The sequence below is a fragment of the Hippocampus bargibanti genome, linkage group LG09 (assembly GCF_051943395.1).
Source record: "Hippocampus bargibanti isolate YZ-2025 linkage group LG09, ASM5194339v1, whole genome shotgun sequence".
Lineage (NCBI taxonomy): Eukaryota > Metazoa > Chordata > Actinopteri > Syngnathiformes > Syngnathidae > Hippocampus > Hippocampus bargibanti.
This window is the reverse complement of record NC_142742.1, coordinates 3481591-3505258: the sequence shown is the minus strand read 5'-3', so window position 1 is coordinate 3505258 and position 23668 is coordinate 3481591. Positions and strand designations below refer to the sequence as shown.

Sequence of the window (23668 nt, the reverse complement as noted above, 5' to 3'; positions counted from 1 at the left end):
TGACTAAAAAGATCATACTGCGTGTTTTGGGTATTTTAGATGCTATCAAACATTTTGTTTTGACGTCGGTTGTCCTTTAATAGTGTATTTTCATTTTTTCCCCCAATATATAAGGCGCACTGGACTATAAGGTGCACCTTCAATAAATGAAAAAAATGCAAATACATAATATATAAATGCAGTGATACATCGGTAGACGAACGAATTGAGAGAGTGGCTATACATAAGGTGCACCGCATTATAAGGGGCACATTCAACGCAAGCTTTTGTGGCCAAATATTAGCGCTAGCTTTTTGACTCCACTGTTGTTTGCGTAACACACATACACACGAACACAAACACAAGACAGAACTTGTAAATATTACCGAGCTGACTTTGCACTGTTACCATGCAGGAATTCCATGTCGGCTTGTGTGTGTGTGTGTGTGTTTGTCGTTGTGTGTGTGTGTGTGCGGGAGCGCAACAAACCAGCAACCCAAATGACTCTCCACTAGGTCATTTTTTTTCAACTTCATTGCAAACCGCACGAGCCTGCACCCAGTAATCTTCAACGTCTTGGCTTTCCTTCCTGTCCCGCCTTTGCTGCCCCATTGCTGCTTTTATTGTCTTTTCTACCACCCCCTCCCTCCTTCTTTTAGAGTTTAAATTGGGATATTTTAACCAGTGTGCCACCAAAAAAAAAAAATATATATATATATATATATATATATATATAGCGTTCTGAACTCTCTGAAGCCATTGTTTTGATTCTGGAGCAAGGCAGTGTGTGACCGATAGTGGCGTCACAAACAAGGGGGCGGGACTTTCTGAATCTGCCCAGTTCCGAGCTCATTTTGTGGCAGTTTTGGGACACTTTAAGTCATTTTTTATTGGTGTTTTGAATTTGACTAAAAATATCATTATCAAATAAATAAATAAATAAATAATATAATAATAAGTCAAAGTCAGCTTTATTGTCAACTATGCTAATATGCATAACATAAAGCACATATGAAATTACTGTCCTCTCAGACCCAGCATGCAAGGCACTTATAATGACTTTAACAAACATAATAAACATGAAAACACCAATTTGCCAGGAGAGGGGAGCCGCTGCGTGTTCACGCGCCGCCATCTTGGGAAAAATAAAAATAAAAATAACAAATAATATGCCAACACACAGACACAGAGAGTCATTCATTCTTCAGGACTTGCTGTACCCTCGTTGTGATGAGATGAATCAGTTCTAGATGAAAGAGGAGAGGATCAAAGCATCAATTTCAGCAGTGGATCAGGGACGTCATGGTGGAATTTGCACGTCAAAAATAACATAAATGTTATTATTATTATATTATATTATTATATTATGTTATGTTATATTATATTATGTATGTTATTATTATTATTTTAATTATATTTTATCGACATTTGTATTCATTTTATTGCATTGATTATTTTATTTTATTTTTATTTTTTATTTTATTGACATACATGTATTTTACAACTGGTAGGCGCTAGGACCGCGCAACCCTCCATCCAGCCAAGCCTTCCATCCCTGCAGGGAGGCAGCGAGCCTCCTCTTCCTCCTCCTCCTCTTCTCCTCCTTTCTCCATTCTTCTTCATCGCTATCGACACCCCCTTCTCTCCGTCCCTCTCTCTTGGAGAACAACTCGCGAGAAGGTTGCGGTATCCTCGCCTCGTCGGCACCAGGGCACCGCAGCGCCCTCCGCCGCACCCCCACCCACCTCCCGCCTCTCCCTTCGCCCAGGTTTCGCTTCTCCGTATGGGCTCACCATGCGCAGAATTCGGGCCAACGCCATCGCGATCTTGACCGTCGCCTGGATCCTGGGTACCTTCTACTACTTGTGGCAGGACAGTAAACCGGCGACGTCGGCGTCGTCAGCGGGGAATCACCAACAGGGAGGTGGACGCCTGGAGATCCACCGAGACGATAGGACCATCCCGTTGATTGTGAGTCAGTGCGTTTATTTAAAACGACCGCTGCGGGAAGATGTGCGATGCATGCCTGATTGTGATTTTTGTTCTTATTTATTTCTTTGGCGGTGATGGCGGTGCACTTCCCGCAAGCACCTGCATAAGAGGCTTTCCTGACTAAGTCAATAGCAGCTTCTTTGCTTGCTTGTCTCGGGTTATGTCGCGGTGGGCGCCTCTCGGGTTGCACGCAGGGGGCAGCTGGTGGATTGTTCGGTCATCGTGTCGCTTTGCATTCAGGTGTTCGTGGATTCAGGGGCGTAGATGGACATTTTTTTTTCAGTGGAGTGGCCAGGTGGCCATTTATTTCATGACGAGTGCGGATGGTGACTGTGGCGTCAAGAGAAACGTCAAACTCATTGACTTCCCAGCCACGTTGTTTGTTTGATGTAGCGTGAAAGCAACAAATTTGATTGACACTGTAAAGCATACATATTTTTTTTGTTGATAACAGATTACTTTATCATTTGTGTTTGGATCAATTGTAAGATTTGTCTTTAAATATACATTTACTATAAATGACTTGTAGGAGAGTTTCATTGGGTCTGCATTCCTGTCAAAATAACAGGTAGCACAAAATTTCCCAAGATGTGAAGATGGAGAGAGAAAACGGCGAAAAATCTGCTGTTTTTGTAGTTGTTTTTGCTATTTTAGTGGAGGGTGTATGAAGGTTATTATCTCTGACTTATGCTAATATGTTAAAATGTAAAAAATTAGCCAAATGTCATCAGCTAAAAGTTGATTAACTTTAAAAGCGCTAATATTGTCTGGTTAATTATTTGCCCACAAATATTTACACACCATTGTAGCATTATATATTCAGAATCAGAATCAGAAAACCTTTATTCGTCGTCGGGGTGAAAGGATAGAAAACAAGATATTATAAGCATAGTAAGCATAGTTAGTTAGTGCCTTGAGATAATGTTTTCGATTGTTAAAACGAGTACATATCCCAAATATTTTTTCCCAATGAGATGAATGAAAATTTAATTCATATGTTCCACCCTCATTTCCTGTGGAAAACCCAAATGTTGTTTTATTTCATTTTTTTCAAAGAAGGAAACATACTCCTCGATCAGTTAATAAAAATATAATGAAATCAATGAATAGATGCACAACGGACTGCAGGGGGGAGGCATTTTATTCGACTTTTTAAAACCCAAATAGTTCTTCAACAAACGTGGTATACATCCGATACATGCTGCAAAAGAGGTAAAAGAAAGAAGGGAGTGAAATAAAACCCCTGAAATAAATCTATCGATGATGCGAAGGTCAACCAACTGTATTACCCCATTTGGCATGTGTGCAAGACTTTATGCAACAATCGTTGCCCTTTGGAAATCGAGATCTCTCTCTCTCTCTTTACTCTGCGCTTTGAGGTCTTTCACCTTTTGCCACTAGGCTGAGAAAACCATCACCCAACAAAAAAAAAAACGCCAAGGTGAGGCTCTTGAGTTCATGTCAGTGGCGTTTTGTCCTCTTATTGACCTCTCGTCCTCGTAACCGAAACATAACCGCAGTCTTCCTTTTCGGTGGACTCTCATTAAAACGTTTGTGTCGGCGTCTTCGATGAGCTTTTTAAATGAAGTTGTTTGTTTTTAACTCAACCCAACGAGGAGATACATTTTAAACAGTTTGTACTGTTTGTCGCGTTAGTTTATTCGTCAGTGATGGATTGTAGCTATTGTGCTAGTTGTTTGTTTGTTAGCAAGGTAGCTCCTTCGTTCATTGTTGGCGTAGTTTGTAAAATTCGTAGTCTGTCTGTTGGCGAGTTTGTTTGTTTTTGTTTCTGAAACAGTTATTTTCCCATTACTTTGCCTTTTTATCCATTAATGTGTGAGTCATGAGGGGTGTCCAACTCATTTTTTGTCGAGCGCCAGATTTTCCTTACAGTTTCAATTGAAGGGCCGTTCGGACTGAAACTCAAAAATGACGGGTTATTCATATTTTAGGTGATTGTAACGAGGCGTTTGGTGGCAAGAAAATGTTGACAGTATCAAGTTGACAAATGAGAATTTGAAATTTTGGTTGAGATTTCATAAACGTCAACCCGAGGCGGTTGGGAATCTTATGAATAATGGCGTCTGCCCCTACAAAATGGTGGCTAATCTTACGTTTTATATAGAGTACGTAAAATGAAACAAAAATAACTTTTTAAAAAGAATTTATTGGTATATAGCCTGCTTCAATCAAAGAACAATGTGTTCAGCTGTATCATGAATTCTAAAATTTAAGAATGACTTTTGTTGTAATGATATGTAGCGATGAAAATGTTTCTTCAGCCGTCATCTGTACTTCTTTGAAGGTGTCGGGCGTTTCGTTTCTTATCCAAGAGGCTTCGTCAGCGAACTAAAATTTGCTGGTAGCTCTAGCACTATATATATCCCTACTGTCCAGAGGTGGCGGTGCCAGACCTCTGCTATGATAGATCCCTGCTCTAAGGTTGGGGGGCGCAGAGGACTATTCTCTGATGTACAAAGAAGTACAGATGACGGCTGAAGAAATTTTTCATCGATGGATCACTCCTGTACGACTGAGAGCTTACACAGACGAATTATATGTAGCGATTTTGGCCATTTCAATAATCTCTTTTGATGGTTCCACTTCATGGCACTTCAGCTCGCAATTTAGTTTGACCTGAAGGTAGTTTGTGAGTGTGTCGACTCCCATTGATTTTCGATACTCAGTGTTTATTTTTTTTTAGTTCTTTAGTTGGTTGATTTATTTTCAAAAGTGAATTTTCCCCCCAAATTGTGTCAGGCATTAAAAAACAGATTGCCTTAATGACACATTGTATGTCAATGACGTGTCTTAATTTTTTTAGTTTAGCTTGTAACTCTGCGCACCCCCACCCCATCCCAGGAGAAAATGCAGTCATCTGCTTGCACACATTTCTACTTTTGTTTACTTTGTGGTTGCGGTCGTTATATTAAAAGCTAAACGCTTCTGTTTCCGTATGTGTGGTGGTCAGGTGAGCCAGCCCCCGCGCGGCGAGCATCAGGATCTTCTGGGTGGCCTGGATGAGAATAAATACTTGGACGCTAAACAGCCGAAGCCCGGAGACGACCCGTATAGGGAGCATGCCTTCAATCTCATCGAAAGCCACCGCCTGGGAGCGCAGCGGCCGCTCAGGGACACCCGACACTACAGGTGGCGCACGGCATACCGCACGATCTCATTGTAATGTTTCAGCTCAGTCGCGTGACAACGGCACACCAGGGTGAGCTCGGTGAACAAGTGGGAAAGTGGAAACAGAACAATTTAAAACAACGATGCTAATGCTATACTCCAATTCGCTAACAACAACGCAGGACAAAATCTTAGAGATGAACCTCATCATGTGATATGTTTAATGTACAGTAAGACCTCAACTTACAAACACCTTATCTTACAAACTTTTCGTCTTACAAATGTCAAATTTATGAAAATTAAACCTTATAATAAGCACTATTTTCATAATACACATCCACCACGGCTGGCGGAGTGATCTTCGGCGGAAGCACACGACCGAACAGCACCAGAGGTTAAGTTACCAACAGTCCTTATGGAACGTGACTCTCCTTCCATAAGCCATCAACGACCATCAAAAAGGTAAATAAAACTTTCTTTTACAGCACAGTTTATTTCTTTAATTACAGTCCTCATGTAATGCGCCTCTCTTTCCAAACAGCAATTCCCTTTGACCTCCAACGCCATTCCATCAAGCCATAAATGACCATCACAAATGTACATAAAGTGACTTTATGATACAATGCAGTGTATTTCTTTCTCTTTTTATACATAGAATAAGGTATGTTGTGTGTAGTTTTAAGGCTTATTTAGTTGAAAAGTATATTTTATGGAAACCCGGGAACGGATTATTCCCATTTTAATGGTTTCCTATGGGAATTTTTTTTTAGATACACACTTTTCGCCTTACACACTCTGTCTGGGAACCAATTAAGTTCATAAGTTGAGGTCTCACTGTAGCTATATAAAATTATTACCGAATGTATCCTCTTCAGGTGCGCCTCCCTGGACTATGACATCGACCTGCCGTCCACCAGCATCATCATCACTTTCCACAACGAGGCACGCTCTACGCTGCTGCGCACCGTCAAGAGGTAGTAGCGCTTTAGCGACTCGTTACTGTTTAGCATCAAAATGTAATTTGCGTTTCCCATCAGCGTCCTGTTACGGAGTCCTCTACGGCTCATTCACGAAATTCTCCTCATCGATGACTTCAGTGCAGATGGTGAGTTTGAAGCAGACTTCAGATCAGTGAGTCTTGCGTGAAAGTCGAGGAGTTGTACGGGGGTTGGGAATTAGCCAGTCAATGCTCTTGATAATAATAATAATAATAATAATAATAATAATAATAATACATTTCATTTCTAAGCGCCTTTCAAAACTCTCAAGGTCACTTTACAGTCACTAGATCAGTGTTTCTGTGGGTGAGCAGCGGCAGCCACACACGCCAGCGTTCACTCAACCCGGAAGTAACTCAAATAGACAGAAAGATGGCACAGCTAATAATAATAATCATAATCATAATCATAATAATAAGAATAATAATCCATTTGGTTTAGGATAAGCGGCTGAGACAACGGATGGTTTAAAATACAAATTTACAAAGAAAACGTACTTTTTTTTAATTTAAAAATAAAAAACGTAAAATTTGAATGTGAACATTTGAACATTTATATATTTTTCTATTACAATTTTACAATGTTACAATTTTGACATAAAATTTATTTAAATTTTATTTTTTACATGCAAAAATGTAAACATTTTAAAATGTCAGAATTTTTAAATACAAAAATTTTAAAATCTTTGAAATTTTAAATGTTAACATTTTTAAATAAAAAAAAATTAAAATTGAAACAATTAAAATAAATAAATTAAATAAATTAAAAATATATAATACAATTATAAAACAAGATATGATAAAAAATATGAATGTTAAAATTTATCAATATTGTAAAAAAATATAACAATAATTCTTATTTTATTTTAACATTTTCATTTTTTTTAATGAAAAAATAAATAGCATATTTAAATATCCATTCAATTACGCGTACCATAAAAGGCTCTCGTTCACTTTATATTTTGTTGCATGCCGTTGCCTTGCCGATGCACTTTTTGTGCTCTAGTTATACATTTTATTGAACATTGATTGGCTATACAGTCTTTATTTGTGGCAAAAAAATATTTTAAAAATAACAATTATTCTCTTTCAAACCCACCCAAGACTTTCTGCTGTTAAAAAAGATGACAACCGAAAAGAAATTTAGCGTGTAGCACTAAATTTGTGCAGTGTAAGGGCAAAGCATGTCATGGATGGAAGCGCCTGGTGATTAAGTGGAGACTTAACAGGATTATACTCTCTCCCCAGTTGTCTCATCTTTTGTCCTTCCTCTGGTCACATCTCATTAGCATCAGCTCAGCAACCGACTCTCCCTGTACACTCGGACGAATATATTGGCGGGAGTTTTCCCTCTAAAAATCATATTTTTTCCCAAAAAAAAACGTTTCCGTATTTCATCGTTAAGAACAAAATATACTTTCATGTTTAGAGAATGAATTATTCAATGACAACATTCATGTTTAACTCATTCACTGCCATTCCCGAATTTATTCGGGAATTGAAAAGCATGACGTGAAAGCGCCATTCCTGAATTGGGGGGTGCCGATAAAGCGCTGGTCAGACTTCTGGCTATGTTTTTCCTTTCTAGCACTATATCAATAAATACGTATGTATTATATCAGAATCAGAATCATCTTTTTCGGCAAGTATGTAGAACACACAAGGAATTTGTTTGCGGGAGAACACGCTGCACTAGTATCATCAAAAAATTGCAAAGAGGCACTACACAGTTATTTTTGGGTTACTGTTTAAAGAGTTAATGGCTTGGGGGAAGAAGCCGTTTAAACGTCTGCTGGATTTAGTGCGCATGGATCGGTAGCGCCGGCCTGAGGGGGAGTAGCTGGAAAAGGTGATGGGCAGGGTGCGGAGGGTCCAGTAGGATTTTTCCAAGCTCTTGTTTTTGTACATCCGCCCCCATTTCAAGCTCAGATAACTCCAGACCCATATAACTTAATAATTAACTCTTTTTTTCTGATGAAAGAAGAGAGTCAAAGGTTTCTTATGCTGAATTGAATGTTTATGTCGTCCTAAAACTCAATATTCTAGGGGTCCTGCAATTTGAGTCAAAATGACAAAAACCCTGGCACTGGAGTGGACACATTTTTTTGCACATCGTCTGGCAGTGAATGAGTTGAATAGTAAACGTAGTGCACATTTCATCTCCACGTAGCGCCAAAAGTACTGAAGAAAGTTCATTTTCCATTAAAATGATATCTTTATTAAATAATTTTTTTTGTCAGTCTTGCAAATTTAACTGATGCCTTTTTTTTTTCTCATTTGTCACCTTAAAAATTAAATTAAATTAAAAAAAAATGAATTCAGCCCACTTGAGGCTTGACTGGCTGGTGTAATACTGAGATTTTTTTCTTCGAAAAGCGTTAGTCGTAATACTCATTGGTATGCAAACAGTACTAACAGTAGCGAGTATTGTGTTTCTCCTCGGTTGTTATTTCCATATAAACCGAGGAGTTAATCGTAGCCGCGAAAAACACAATTGTGTTTAATTGTGTGTTTGGCCATGTCCCCTCCCAGCATGTGCGCTTGTAAATCCGCTGCGCACTCAGCAAGCGTGCGGGGGCTATTACACAGCGTGTGAATCGTTAGCTCATGTTCATCGACTGCAGAGAGGAATAATTAGCACGGCGTCGTGATCCGTGCAACGGCGACGAGATTGGCACGCCGCGGACTCGTTACGCCGTTAGCTAGTGTTGATTAAAGCCGGCGACACTTGGCTTCATGCTACAAAAATAATAATTCCGGAAAGGATTTCATCATTCAGTATTGTAATTACACATATAAATAAACAAATGAATGAATGCATAAATACATAGATACATACATAAATACATGAATACACAAATACATGAATACATAAATACATGAATACATAAATGAATACATAAATACACAAATAAATGAATGGATAAATAAATGTAGACAAATAGATACATAAATAACTACATAAATACATAGATACATACATAAATACATGAATACACGACTACACGAATACACAAATACATGAATAAATAAATAAATACATGAATACATAAAGAAATACATGAATACATACATACACAAATGAATGAATGGACAAATAAATGTAGATAAATAGATACAGTAAAGTCTCGTTATATCGATATTCAAGGGAGTCCGAAAAAATATCGATATAACCGGGACTATCGATATATCCGACCCTGTTTGCATGTAATTTTCTCCGTGCGTGCATAGAAATAGTATCGATATAACCGGGACTATCGATATATCCGATATCGATATAACGAGACTTTACTGTACATGAATACACAAATACATGAATAAATAAATACATGAATACATAAATGAATACATAAATACACAAATAAATGAATGGATAAATAAATGTAGACAAATAGATACATAAATAAGTACATAACTACATAAATACATAGATACATACATAAATACATGAATACACGACTACACGAATACACAAATACATGAATAAATAAATACATACATGAATAAATAAATAAATACATGAATACATAAAGAAATACATGAATACATACATACACAAATGAATGAATGGATAAATAAATGTAGATAAATAGATACATAAATAAATACATAAATGGATGAATACATAGATTAAAGTAATGAATAAATAAATAAAATTGAAAGTCCTTTGAAGGGGACAGTTTATACAATAAAAATAATTTCTATTTTTACTCTTTTTTCACTTATAGCGCCTCACCTCATGCTCAGTTCAGCACCCACAAATTCACCCATTTAGAGACTTAAAAATAATAGACTCTCCCCTACTTACGAACATTCAAGTTACGAACAAAAGTACATGCGAACATTTTTGTAGTAACATATGAAGTTTTCTCTCCATGTGTACATGTACATATCTTTATAGAGCATATATTTTATTAAATATTTATTTTTCAGTACAAACCAATACAGGTTACTTATACAAACCTTAAAAATACTTATATAAACCGTAAACATACATATAATAATAATAATAATAATCCAATTTGTGGTATGTTACAGTTTAATTTATTAACAATGTCAACGATCATCATTTGTCAAAGCAGTGTTTATTCCTTGTGTTTTTTCGCCATTCGCAGGCCCTGTAATGACACAATCCAGTAAGAATTTGATGTAATGTGAACAAACACACAGCGGCAGATGTCACACATACACTTACAGTATGAGTCTTGCCGGATCTTCCATTCCTTTTCTCATGCTCGTACGCGTCGACTCAGTACGCCCTGTGTGGTAATAGCGTTCTCCAAAAAAAAAAAAAAAAAGCAGTGTCCGTACATCTCATTCAATCAGTAGGGATTACAAGTGTGGGAGGATGTATCGCTAGCAGGGAGGATGAGGACATACCCATAATGCATCAGCCGCTTCAAACTTGTGCTCTTAATGCTAAGCTGCCTGTGTTTGTGTGTCCGCCGCACGTCTGTTTTTAGCTAACGGTTCATGAGACAATAGTCTTGTGTATATATATATATATATATATATATATATATATATATATATATATATATATATATATATATATATATATATATATATATATATATATATATATATTATGTGGAAAATTATTATTATGATTGTTGTTTTACAGTTTAATATTGAGATTAATAATAATAATAATACTGATATTACTTTTATACTAATGGCAATAATAACAATACTACTACTACTATTATTACTACTACTACTACTAATATAGTATAATTAGAATAGTATTATTATGATTATTATTGTTATTATTATTTATTATTATTATATATGTTAATATTGAGATAAATAATGACAGTAAAAATAATAATAATGATATTATTTTTGATAGTAATAGCAATAATAATAATAATAATAATAAAATGTACTACTACTACTAATAATAATAATAATTATCATATTATAATATTATTATTGTAGGTGTAAATATTGAGATGAATAATAATAAAAATAATAATACTGATATTATTTTTGATAATAATAGCAATACTACTAACAGTACTACTACTACTAATAAATATATATATATATATATATATATATATATATATATATATATATATATATATATAGAGAGAGAGAGAGAGAGAGAGAGAGATTAATAATAACAATAAAAATAATACTGGTATTATTTTTTATAATAACAGCAATAATAACAATAACAACAATAATAGTAATAATAATAAAATTTATGATGATGATGATTATTATTATTTTAATGAAGGTGACACTCATAGTGTTGTTTCTAACAGGCACCGTGCATGTTCATGTCTTTCGACCATGACATTATTTTGGGTTTTTGCTCTCAAACCTAAAGAGGAAATTGGCATTCTTTCTTAGACTTGCAAACACGCCCCTCCAAAATGTTTTGAAGTTAAACCAGCACCGAAAAAAAATGTTCAACTAAATCTAAATCAACTAAATGTCCGCTTCAAAGCAGAACGACAGATTTTTTTTTTGTCCACATTTAAGCCGTGGTCATTGCAGTTGACTCGCGTGTGTGTGTGTGTGTGTGTGTGTGTGTGTGTGTGTGTATATTTCATCTTCCTTGACATGATTTGTTTGACTTGCTCAGCCGATGACTGCCAGCTGCTTGCTCAGATCCCCAAAGTGCGCTGCCTGAGGAACGTCAGAAGAGAGGGTAAGTGTGTCTCTGCCTGCGCATGTCCGTGCGTAATGAATGGAAGCGACTGTGTGTCACTTTGCATACCAAAAAGGTGGCGAAAAGTATCCAAAATTGTTCTGCTTTCACGCCTAACAAAAAACAGGCAAGAGCATGTCAGCACGTGTTAGTGTTGCCCGAGGTGCTTGACTAAGACATCCCCGACACAGACACATAATAGATGAAATATTCATAACTCAACAGCAATCCCCCCCCCCCTGAGCTTTTCAAGATACACAGCCTCCTTTTTGATATATTTGTCACACCCCAACTCCAAACCTCTCATGCTACTAACGTACAGAATCTGGAGTGAAAGGCACTCTTTATTTTTGGATTTTTATTTTCCAGCCAAAAGTAGCTCTGCGCAAAAAAACAAACAAACATATTAGTTGTCCTAAAGTATAAATTCAATTTTTTTGGCGGGAAATGTACAAAAAAAACAAGACTAAGAAGAGTTGAGTTTGAGATCATACTTAAAATTCACATTCCCTATCCATTGTAGCGTTTGGAAATATCCTGCAGGGACGCAGTGTTTCACTCTGACCAATCTGAATCATCTTTATTGGCCAAAAATGTAGAACACACAAGGAATTTGGCTCCGGTAGAATACGCTGGAAAAGGTGGTGGGCAGGGTGCGGAGGGTCCAGTCAGATTTTCCATTTTCTGAAACTCAAACCGTTGTACCTTTTTATAATTAAAAATTACTTTGCCGACTTACCCTGCCGACTATTTTTTTCTTCTTCTTCTGATTTTGTTTTTCAGCCAAAAGTCGCACCCTGGCAATAATAATAATAAAAAAAAAAAAAGAGATTAGTTGTCCTGAAGTATAAATTCCATTTTTGGTGGGAAATTTACACACACAAAAAACAGACTAAGAACCATTGAGTTTGAGCTCATACTTAAAATTCACATTCCTTGGTCATGGTAGCGTTTGGAATTATACTCCATGGACGCACTGTTTCACTCTGACCAATCTGAATCATCTTTATTGGCCAAGAATGTAAAACACACACGGAATTCGTCTCCGGTAGAACACGCTGGAAAAGGTGGTGGGCAGGGTGTGGAGGGTCCAGTCGGATTTTCCATTTTCTGAAACTCAAACCGTTGTGCTTTTTTCTGAAACTTGCCAATTTTTTTTCTGCTTCTTCTGGCGGTCGGCAAATCCCTTTTGTGCACTACCGCCACCTCCTGCACGGAAACTATTTTGCCAACCCTCAGAAAAAAAACAAAAAGTCAAAAAATCCACATGCTCATTGCACCATATGTCATCATGAAGGCAAATGCAAAATATAAAATTATTACAGATTCAAAAAAAATTGCTTAAATCGTTCGGAAACATACAAACTAATGTTAAATGTATCTGACGCAAAATGCTAACTGTCTCTGAAATCAAAGAAAATGTTCGAACCAAAGCGCTAACGTCTAATGTCTCCCCCCTTAGGACTGATCAGGTCCCGCGTCCGAGGAGCAAACTCTGCCTCGGCCCCCATTTTGACGTTTTTGGACAGCCACTGCGAGGTGAACACCGATTGGCTGCTGCCAATGCTTCAGCGCGTCAAGGAGGTACAGTGTATACACACACGCACACGCACACACACACACACACACACACACACACACACACACACACACACACACACACACACACACACACACATGATCCATGCATACAAAAAAATGGAGAAGCATCTTAAATTGGCTAGAAGCATCTTAAATTGGATTGAAATTTGAAATTGAAATTGAAATTTGTACTTGTTTCAACTTTGACAGTTCAAAAGCAGAGTGTAGACTGCAAGGTTAAAATATCCCACCAATCAGGCTCCACAAATAACCCGCACAAGCCATCTATACACCTGATGCAAAAAGCTATCAACCCAGCTAAACACAACACAATTGATGAGGAACTAGATAAAATTATCACAGAGAAAGCACCTACAAGGGATCATTCCTCAAGATGGTGAAAGAAGAAGGCTACGTTCCTCATCAAGTGTTTAATGCTGATGAAAACGGCCACTCCATTCCATCAAGCCATCAACGACCATCACAAAGGTTACTGTATTATACAGTACAGTTTCTTTCTTTAATTATAATACTATAGCACATTTATTATACATACAATAAGGTATATTTTGTGTAGTTTTAGAAAATTATGTTTTATGGGGACCTGGGAACGGATTATTCTCACTTTAATGGTTTCCTATGGGAAATTATTTTTTGGGATACACACTTTTCACCTTTACACACTTTGTCTGGGAACCAATTAAGTTCGTAAGCCAAGATATCACTGTATATGGAAAGAGTTTGAAAATACACCATTAATTGGGGGTGCGTCTTATACTCCAGTGCGCCTTATACATCGGAAAATACGCTAACTTTTGCAACTGTATTTCAAAGCAAAATAGACTTTCCATGATGTGTCATGGCCTTTTGGGTCTTTAGGTGAGTCTATTGATTCTGCCCTTTAATTAATTCCAAATCATTTAAATCAAATTCCAAGTGTGCCTTTTTGAGTCTTTTTTGCGTGACAAGACTCATGATACACAAATGTAACATTCCTTCTAGAAGCATTTTTAAAGACAAAAAAAAACATTTCAAAATGGAATGACACTTTATCTGGTTTTAATGATATCCAAATCCTTTTCCAACCGGCTGGGACCAAAATGATCCCAATGCAGTACTTTCTTTCCCACGTCAGTATATTCCCCTTTGAGTTGAAATATATCCCGCTTTTGAAAAAGGGAAAGTTAATGAGAAGCAGAGCGCAACATGCATTGCACGCATCATGTTTATGAGTGTTTTGGGCACGCGTGGATCACGGCCAAATACAAACAATGGGATAACAAACGTTAACTGCGGACAGCTGGGCTTCCCTTACCGCAAATCGAAATATTCGAAACAGCTACTAAACGTTGATGTTTGCTCCGTTGTAGGACCATACACGAGTGGTGAGCCCCATCATCGATGTCATCAGCTTGGACAACTTTGCTTACTTGGCCGCCTCGGCCGACTTGAGAGGAGGTGAGAGGATCCGCCGCGATTCAACATCGTTGCTGGAACGTAACAGCTGCGAGCACAGCTGGCGAGAAGGAAGTCCCCCCGCCCTGACTTCCCGTTACACTTAAATGACTAATCAAAAAAATAATAATTAAAAAAGACGTTTATGTTGACGGGTGTCTTTTGTTTCTCACCAGGGTTTGACTGGAGTCTCCATTTCAAATGGGAGCAAATTCCCGTTGAACAGAAAATGGCCAGGAGTGACCCCACGCAGCCAATCAGGTTGGCGGAAAGAAAATGCCAACTTGAACTGTCATTGTATTTTTTCTTTTTCTATTAATTTGTTTGTTTATTTATTTACATATTTATGTACTTCTGTATTTATTTCTTTATGCTTTTCTTCATTTTATTTTGTTATTTTTCATTAAATTTTTTTTATTTATTTTTGTGTTTTTTATTTGTATTAAACACACACACACACACACACACATATATATATATATATATATATATATAAAACACACAAACACACACACACACACACATATATATATATATATATATATATATATGTGTGTGTGTGTGTGTGTGTGTGTGTGTGTGTGTGTGTGTATATGTGTATATGTACGTGTACATGTATATATAAATATATATATATGTAGTATATGTATATACAGTAAAAGTCTTGTTATATCGATATCGGTTATATCGATAGTACTGCTTATTACGATACTATTTTTTCTATGAACGCAAGGAGAAAATTTACATGCCGCAGGATCTGATATATCGATAGTCCGGCTATATCGATATTTTTTCCGACTCCCGAGAATATCGATATAACGAGACTTTACTGTATTTAATAATTTTACTATTTTTTTTATAATTTTTTGTCCACTTAATTTATTCTATTTTGTTATTTTTATTATTTATATTTATATTTGTATTATACATAAATGTGTATGTATGTAATTGTTTATGTATATATTCCTTTAATTATGTATTTGTATCATAGTGTTTCTATTTATTTAGTTGTCTTGATAACTAGTTATTAATTTTATTTTGTTATTTTAAAGTTTTTTTAATTATTTTTATTTTTTATTTATAGTATACATATCTATATACATATAATGATATGTTTGTTTAATTATTTTCCATTTATTTATTTATTTTGACAGGGAAATAAAATGATGCGTTGCTCAAAACTTGTGTATGTATTATGTATTATTATGTTTATTTCTAGGACCCCGGTGATTGCAGGAGGAATATTTGCAATGGACAAGAGTTGGTTCAACCATCTTGGACAGTACGACACTCACATGGATATCTGGGGTGGGGAGAACTTTGGTAAGGCGGCTTCTTTGCTTATATTTTTGATTTAATGTGCTCTTATGACACATTAAATATATTCGACATATGCCTCAAATTAAAGCGGGAAACGACAATGATGTCATCGGGTGATGCACATTGGACACATTCCCCACAGTTTTGGACATTGCCCAAAAAGAAAAAAAAATAATATCTATGCCATTTACGCCCTTATTGGAGCATCCACTGAAGCTCAGTGACACGATCCACACTCAAATATTTTTATAATTATCATTTCCAGAGCTGTCATTCCGTGTATGGATGTGCGGCGGGAGTCTGGAAATCCTGCCGTGCAGTCGCGTGGGTCATGTGTTCCGAAAGCGGCACCCGTACGACTTCCCAGAAGGCAATGCTCTCACCTACATCAAGTGAGTCCCCAGTTGAAATCCCCAAAATGTTTTTCTTGCCTTTGAAGAATCTTCTTCTTTTCCTGAGGTTTTAAAATACTACATCGAGGGGGGGGGGGGGGAGTGCTGGAAAAACTTTTTTTCGGGTGCATTGTACTTGTGAGGATATCGTAATGTGTGACGTGTGCGTAGGAACACAAGGCGGGCCGCCGAGGTGTGGATGGACGAGTACAAGCAGTACTACTACTCAGCCAGGCCTTCGGCACAAGGCAAAGCTTTCGGCAGGTACGTTCTTATTTTATAAGACTTAAAAAAAAAAAAAAAATGCAATCTGATAAGCTGTATTCAAAACATATATAAAAAAACAACAAAAATAGTGTTGGTGACAAAATGCTGTTTTGAAACGAAAGACAGAAAGAAAAACAAGGCTCACAATATGCAAATTTATTTTGTGAAAAAAAAAGTGTTTAATAAAGTTTGAAGAACCATAACACTCACTATCAGAAACAAAAAAATCCTACATTAATCATGCAAATTTTCAAAATCATTGGCACCACCCTACCTACTCTCGAGGACTTGCACACTGCAGGAAATAACACGAGCGTGGAAAATCCCACTGGACCCTCCGCACCCTGCCCACCACCTCTTCCAGCGACTCCCTCTCAGGCAGGCGCTACCGATCCATGCGCACCAAATCCAGCAGACATTTCAACAGCTTCTACCATCTTCGCTATTAACTCTCTGAACAGAAACCCAAATTTAATAATAATAATAATAATAATAAAATAATAATAATAATAGAGAGAGCTTACACAGACGAAATAATAATAATACATTTTATTTATATTAATATATAATATATATTTAATATTTATATTTATAATAATAATAACGATGATAATAATAATAACAATGATGATAATATTGATGATAATAACAATGATTATAATAATAATAATCATCATAATAATCATAATCGTAATAATCCTAAGAATAATAATCATAATAATAATCATAACAATCATAATAATCATACTCATACTACTACTACTACTACTACTACTAATAATAATAATAATAATAATAATAATAATAATAATAATAATAATAATGACAATGACTGATGACAATGATGATAATAATAATAATGACGATAATAATAATGTTGATGGTTATAATAATAATAATAATAATAATAATCCTAATAATAATAATAATAACAATACATTTAATTTATAAGTGCCTTCACTGTATAGTGCTTTACATTAAGAGATTAGTTTAGATTTAATTGGATTAAAAATGATTCGGATGATTCTGATTCTGAAATTTCAATTAGTTCTCAAGGATTTGTTTTATTATTATTATCATTTTTTTAATTTGGATATCAAGAAACAACTATTGACGTCAAAGTGAGTGCCATGTTTACTTGTCTCTTTGCAGCATAACCGACCGTCAGACGCTACGCCGAAAACTGAACTGCAAACCTTTCCGCTGGTACATGGAGAATGTTTACCCTGAGCTCAGGTGGGCTATTTTTTTTTATTTTTCAATATATCCTCAAGATAGAACCTCTGCTACGTGGTTCGTTCGTTTTCATCTAACCATGTAACAAAAAGACATAAATTCTTTTTTTTTTATGAATGCTGGGCTGTACAATCGTCACGCTGCATTAAATCACAGTTGCTCAAGTCCAGCGCGTACTCACACACTGGAGCAATTATGTCGAGAAGCCATAATGGTGAATCACCAAAATTTAGGAGGGCGCCGGCTTATAAATTTCGATTTCCTTTTCTTTTTCTCGCTCTCTCTCTTCCCTTAGCATGTCAAACGGGAGTAAACGCATGCAATGGGTGTCATGACACCCTGAATCACAAATGGTCAAGTGGCTGCTTCTTGCCTTAAAGGACAACCGACGTCTCCTGACAAGTTGTGTCCATAATTTGTAAAATGGCTTCAAATGACTTCTACTGAGCGTATTTTAAAAAGATTCCACCGCATATAGCTATATTTACGTTTTAAGACTCGCGCTGAATACTCAGGAAGTCTTGTTTTTGAGTTGGTGACGAGTCTGTACGTGACGTCACTAAAGGACCGCCCCCTGACCGAAAAAAAGACACATTGCAGCAGTCCTTCCATCACGTCAATGTATTTTGCTTTATTGTTTGGTCTGAAAACCTTGTGTTGCTCCCAAAAGCCACCAGAAGAGGGTGTCCAGGCTCCATATAAGGAATTTATCAGCCTGTGGAAACGGAGGTGGCCATAGGAGGTCGCCATTTTGTGCCTCTTTTCTGGTGATCGTTTCTGCCTAATGTTGCCTCAAAATGGCATGGAATAAATTCTTTAATCGATTGCAAACATGTATGCTTTCCTCTTCAGAACTATTTGAATCATATTCATAACTGGAGGTGTAACAAGAAAGGATATTATCCGAATCTGAAGCCATTGTTTTGATTCTCCAGCAACGCAAGACGTCTTGGCGTGACGTCACAAACTGGGGGCGGGACTTTCTGAAAATGCCCAATTCGCAGCTCAATTTTTTGCAGAGTTTGGACGCTTTAAGTCATTTTTTATTGGTGTTTTGCATTTGAATAAAAATATCAGACTGCGTGTTTTGGGTATTTTAGATGCTATAAAACGTTTTTCTGATGTCAGTTAAGAAACAAAAAAGTGACGTCGGTTGTCCTTTAATGTTTCAGCTTGGTTTTGGTTCACAAATTTGATTCGAATAAGGTACAAAATAAAATAAAAGACGAGGATATCATAAGATGCATTTGTAAATTCAATAACAAATTCAACTGAACATACTAAGAAAACCCGAAAAAAATCAGGAATGGCACTCCACGTCATATTTTCAATCGGCAATGAATGAGTTAAAATAAAGTTGCAAATCGAATTCTGAATGCGTATAATTGATGTGATGAAAAAATTCGCAATCACATGAAATTGTGACACACATAAAATGAAATAAATGATGACATATCATAAAAAACGGAAAATTCAAGGTTACAATTTTACATTGAATTTTTAAATAGGATTGAAAAGATTATTTCTTCCTCCAAGGGTTCCTGAGCAGGAGGCCGTGTCCAGCGTCCTCCGACAGGGAACGTTGTGCCTGGAGACCAGTGGGATGGACGGACTCGCCCTGACGGAGTGCAAAGTGGTCAGAGGCAGCAGGCCGCAGGCACAGGTCAGGGTTCAGCCGCCGAAAGGATTCCGGCGGGAGGCGAGGCGTCACCTGAGGTTTCAAATCACCTTGGCCAAAAGTGTCCCGGATTTGGTTGCCGGTGTCGGGACTATCATATAAAGTTCCGGTCCGGGTTAAGGTTTCAAGTAAAGGTTTTAACTTTGTATTTTGGCCAATAAGCGAGGGTTAGTCTGACAAATGGTTTCAAGCAACGGTTTGGATTCAGGCTTTTGACCCAAGGTTTAGATTTATATACAGTCAAACCTCAGTTTTCAAACGTCTTTATTGGATTGGATTGGATTGGATTGGATTTGCCTTTATTAGTCTCGCAATAGAGAAATTTACAATTCACAGCAGCAAAGTTATGAAAGAAATGAAAGTAGAAAAGCAAAACACAGGAGCTGCTGGAAAGGCAGCCACTCTCGCGGCGCCGTCTTGAAGTCAAAAGAACAAAAAAAACCTAAATAACAAATAACATGACAACACAAAGACACTGAGAGACATTCATTCTTAAGCACTTTCTGTACCCTCTTTGTTACATAAAGCAGTTCCAGATGAAAGAGGAGAGGATCAAAGCGTCTCTTCACCAGTGGATCAGGGACATCATGGTGGAATATGCACGTCGACTACAAGCTAAATGTTGAAAACAAACACGCAGCTGTAGCATCCATTGACGAAAAGAGATTGTCTCACATCTCCTGTCCCACATAAATCAGCATATCTCATAATTCTCGTCCAATGCGGTTTTTGACCAAATATTTTGTTTTTATAGTACAGTAAAGTCTCGTTATATCGATATCGGATATATCGATAGTCCCGGTTATATCGATACCATTTCTATGCACGCACTGACAAAATTACATGAAAACAGGGTCGGATATATCGATAGTCCCGGTTATATCGATATTTTTCGGACTCCCTTGAATATCGATATAACGAGACTTTACTGTATTTGACAAATGTCCTCTATTATTACATGTTTATACAGTTTATGTTATAAAATAGTTAAAAAAGTGCTTGAAACAAGTTGTTTTCTAGACTTGGAACGGATTAATTTTATTTACATTGATTACAATGGGAAGTGCTGTTTCGGTTTTTGAACAAATCCAGTTTCGAACAGGTTTTTGGTACGTATCATGGTCGAAAACCGAGGATCACTGTCCTGGTGTGGGTATTGAATTACGGATGTAAAGCCCTGGGTTGGGTAGGATTTGGAGGCCAAACAATTTCTTCTTATTAATGTTTGCGTGTGATTTGTTTTTCAGAGGTGGGAGTTAATCGAGCCGTTGATCCGACAGCGCGACCTTTGCTTGGCCATCACGCTCTTTACCGCGGGGTCAAAGGTCACCATGGAGCCCTGCAATGCCAAAGAGCCTCGACAGGTCAGCACACTCGCGCAAGATTAGGGTTTTAAAGAAAACATTTGGGTTTCAGGTCTGGTTCCAGCATTTGCAGTTTGCAGTTTTTCAAAGTTTTCAAGATTTAGCGACGGTTTGGGGATTCACATTGAGGTTTTTCTGTTCAGATTACAGTTTCACTGCAATTTTGTTTATTTTTTTGACAGAAATGGAAGCCAAAAGGCTCAGCCCTGCAACACACAGTAAGTGGACTTTGTCTGGACAGTCAGAACACAGCCGGCCCCCTCGTCATTGCACAATGTCGCCCTCTGGTGGCCAGCCAGGCTTGGGAGCCTCAGATTATCACTTGAAGGACCGGAAAAAAAAAAAAGGTTCCGGAAACGAAAAAATTAACTTGGCCTTGCTTCTGAAGCAGTGTAAGATGCTCCATCTTTAAAGGAAGCTGCATTCTTCTAACCTTAAATTCTGGTTTTTTTTTTTTTTTTTTTTACATATATGTGCTTGTTGATTCCTTAAAGTGGACATATACAGTGATACCTCGGTTAACGAACCCCTTGGTTTACGAACTTTTCGGTTTACGAATGTTACATCTATGAAAATTTTACCCTGGCATACGAACTATTTTTCGGGATACACACGGAGCTGCCACATCGAGTGATGTGTCATTCGCGAACGGGCCCGTTCTAATAAGAAAATGGCTGCCGGCTTGTTTTGGTCCTCTATTCCCCGCCCCCAATCGTCGGTTAAAGCCACGTGATTGGTCAAGAACGCAGTAGTGAGAGGAAGTGGTTTAAACATTAAAGAGACAGGCAGACGACAGTGAGAGTGTCAACTTTGATAGTTCAAAGGCAGAGTGTAGACTGCAAGGTTAAAATATCCCATCAATCAGGCTCCACAAACAACCCGAACAAGCCATCTGTACACTTCTGTGTAATCTGTACACAAAAGCTATCAAGCCAGTTAAACACAACACAATTGATGAGGAACTAGATAAAATTATTGCAGAGAAAGCACCCTACAAGGGATCATTCCTCAAGATGGTGAAAGAAGAAGGCTACGTTCCTCATCAAGTGTTTAATGCTGATGAAACCGGCCACTCCATTCCATCAAACTATCAACGACCATCACAAAGGTAAGTAAAACCACTTCATTATACAGTACAGTTTTTCTTTTGATTATAATACCATAACACATTTATTATACATAAAATAATGTATATTTTGTGTAGTTTTAAGGCTTAGAAAATTAGAAAGTAGAAAATTTTGTTTTATGGGGACCTGGGACCGGATTATTCTCATTTTAATGGTTTCCTATGGGCAATTAATTTTTGGGATACACACTTTTCACCTTATACAATTAAGTTTGTAAGCCAAGGTATCACTGTAATGCTTTTCCACCATTTTGTGGCATCTCAGAGCCAAGGAATTGTTAAATGGAAGAGAGAAGAAAAGAAAAAAACAGCATAATATGACTCCTTTAACAAAATCGAAGAAGGACTGAAGGGTATCAAGCTGTGATGAGGTGATTATTATTATTTATTATTATGCATGGTTGCACCCAATGAATGTTTTTTTTCATTCTTCCTGTCCTGTAATACTCGTACTGGAAATACTTGGACGTGTATATTTGCTTGACATTTTCTTGGTGTGTGTGTGTGTGTGTGTGTGTGTGCGCGCGCGTGTGTGTGTGTGTGTGTGTGTGTGTGTGTGTGTGTGTGTGTGTGTGTGTGTGTGTGTGTGTGTGTGTGTGTGTGTGTGTGTGTGTGTGTGTGTGTGTGTGTGTGTAAATTACACTTGACAAATAAAATGTAGAAACAAATATGGCTCTTTCCAATTTTAATGCTATTTTAATAACATTTTTACCTTTTTCTGTGAAACACATGTAATTTCATAGTTTTTGTGACCTTTTTCATTGAAAATATTCAGTTTACCGGCATATTTTTTTCTATATTTAATTCTAGCCAAATTGTGAAGGAATGAATGTTTCATTAATTCATGCAAAAATCAAGAAATAAGAAAATAACACTTGTAATAATTTAACAAGAAAAATAAGCATTATTAAACAGAACACAAAGTTACTTTAAATAGAGAAATAATATCATCCTGTATCTTTTTTCATATACTGACTTTAATTACAACATGATTCGGATTTTATTTTGAAAATCCCTATGATTGTTTACATTATATACATACTTGTTTAATGTTTACTGTATTATTTCTCCATATTTCTTTATGATTATATAATTATATATTTTATCTCCCTGCCATTTAAAATGTGTAAAATCAAAAAACACGATCCTTTTACCTTAATATGTTTACTTGTAGTGTAAATGTTATGTAATTTGTTATGAAGACGTTGTTTGCTTCATATTGCTTCATTGAATGATAATAATAATACATTTCATATCTGAGCGCCTTTTCTAAATTCAAGGTCACTTTACAGTCACAGGATCAATTTTTCTGCGGGTGAGCAGCGGCAGCTACACGTGCCAGCGTTCACTCAACACGGAAGTCACTCAAATAGATAGAAAGCTAGCAGCGAGCTAATAGGTAGCTAATAATAATAATACATTTCATTATCTAGCTAGCCATCCAGATAGCTAATAATAATCCATTACATTTCTAAGCGCCTTTCAACACT

The 23668-nt window shown here is 36.7% G+C and overlaps 1 protein-coding gene across 2 annotated transcripts; it reads left to right on the top strand.

Moving 5' to 3' along the window:
• The first annotated feature begins 1531 nt into the window (after positions 1 to 1531).
• Positions 1532 to 22857, top strand: galnt16 (UDP-N-acetyl-alpha-D-galactosamine:polypeptide N-acetylgalactosaminyltransferase 16). 2 transcript variants are annotated; one of them, XM_089003809.1, is made up of 16 exons: positions 1532 to 1659; positions 1748 to 1950; positions 4943 to 5121; positions 5976 to 6074; positions 6138 to 6205; positions 11694 to 11759; positions 13222 to 13343; positions 14711 to 14798; positions 14972 to 15056; positions 16015 to 16118; positions 16381 to 16507; positions 16679 to 16771; positions 17927 to 18010; positions 19547 to 19673; positions 20936 to 21052; positions 21235 to 22857. In XM_089003809.1, exons 2-16 carry the CDS (start codon positions 1774 to 1776, stop codon positions 21376 to 21378), a joined length of 1680 nt encoding a protein of 559 aa, XP_088859935.1. In that variant the 5' UTR covers positions 1532 to 1659; positions 1748 to 1773; the 3' UTR covers positions 21379 to 22857. The 2 variants fall into 2 exon arrangements, with proteins under 2 accessions (XP_088859935.1, XP_088859936.1); XM_089003810.1 differs by lacking the exons at positions 1532 to 1659; positions 1748 to 1950; positions 4943 to 5121 and adding an exon at positions 5166 to 5562 and having other exon boundaries at positions 21235 to 22856.
• Positions 22858 to 23668: the final 811 nt, after the last annotated feature.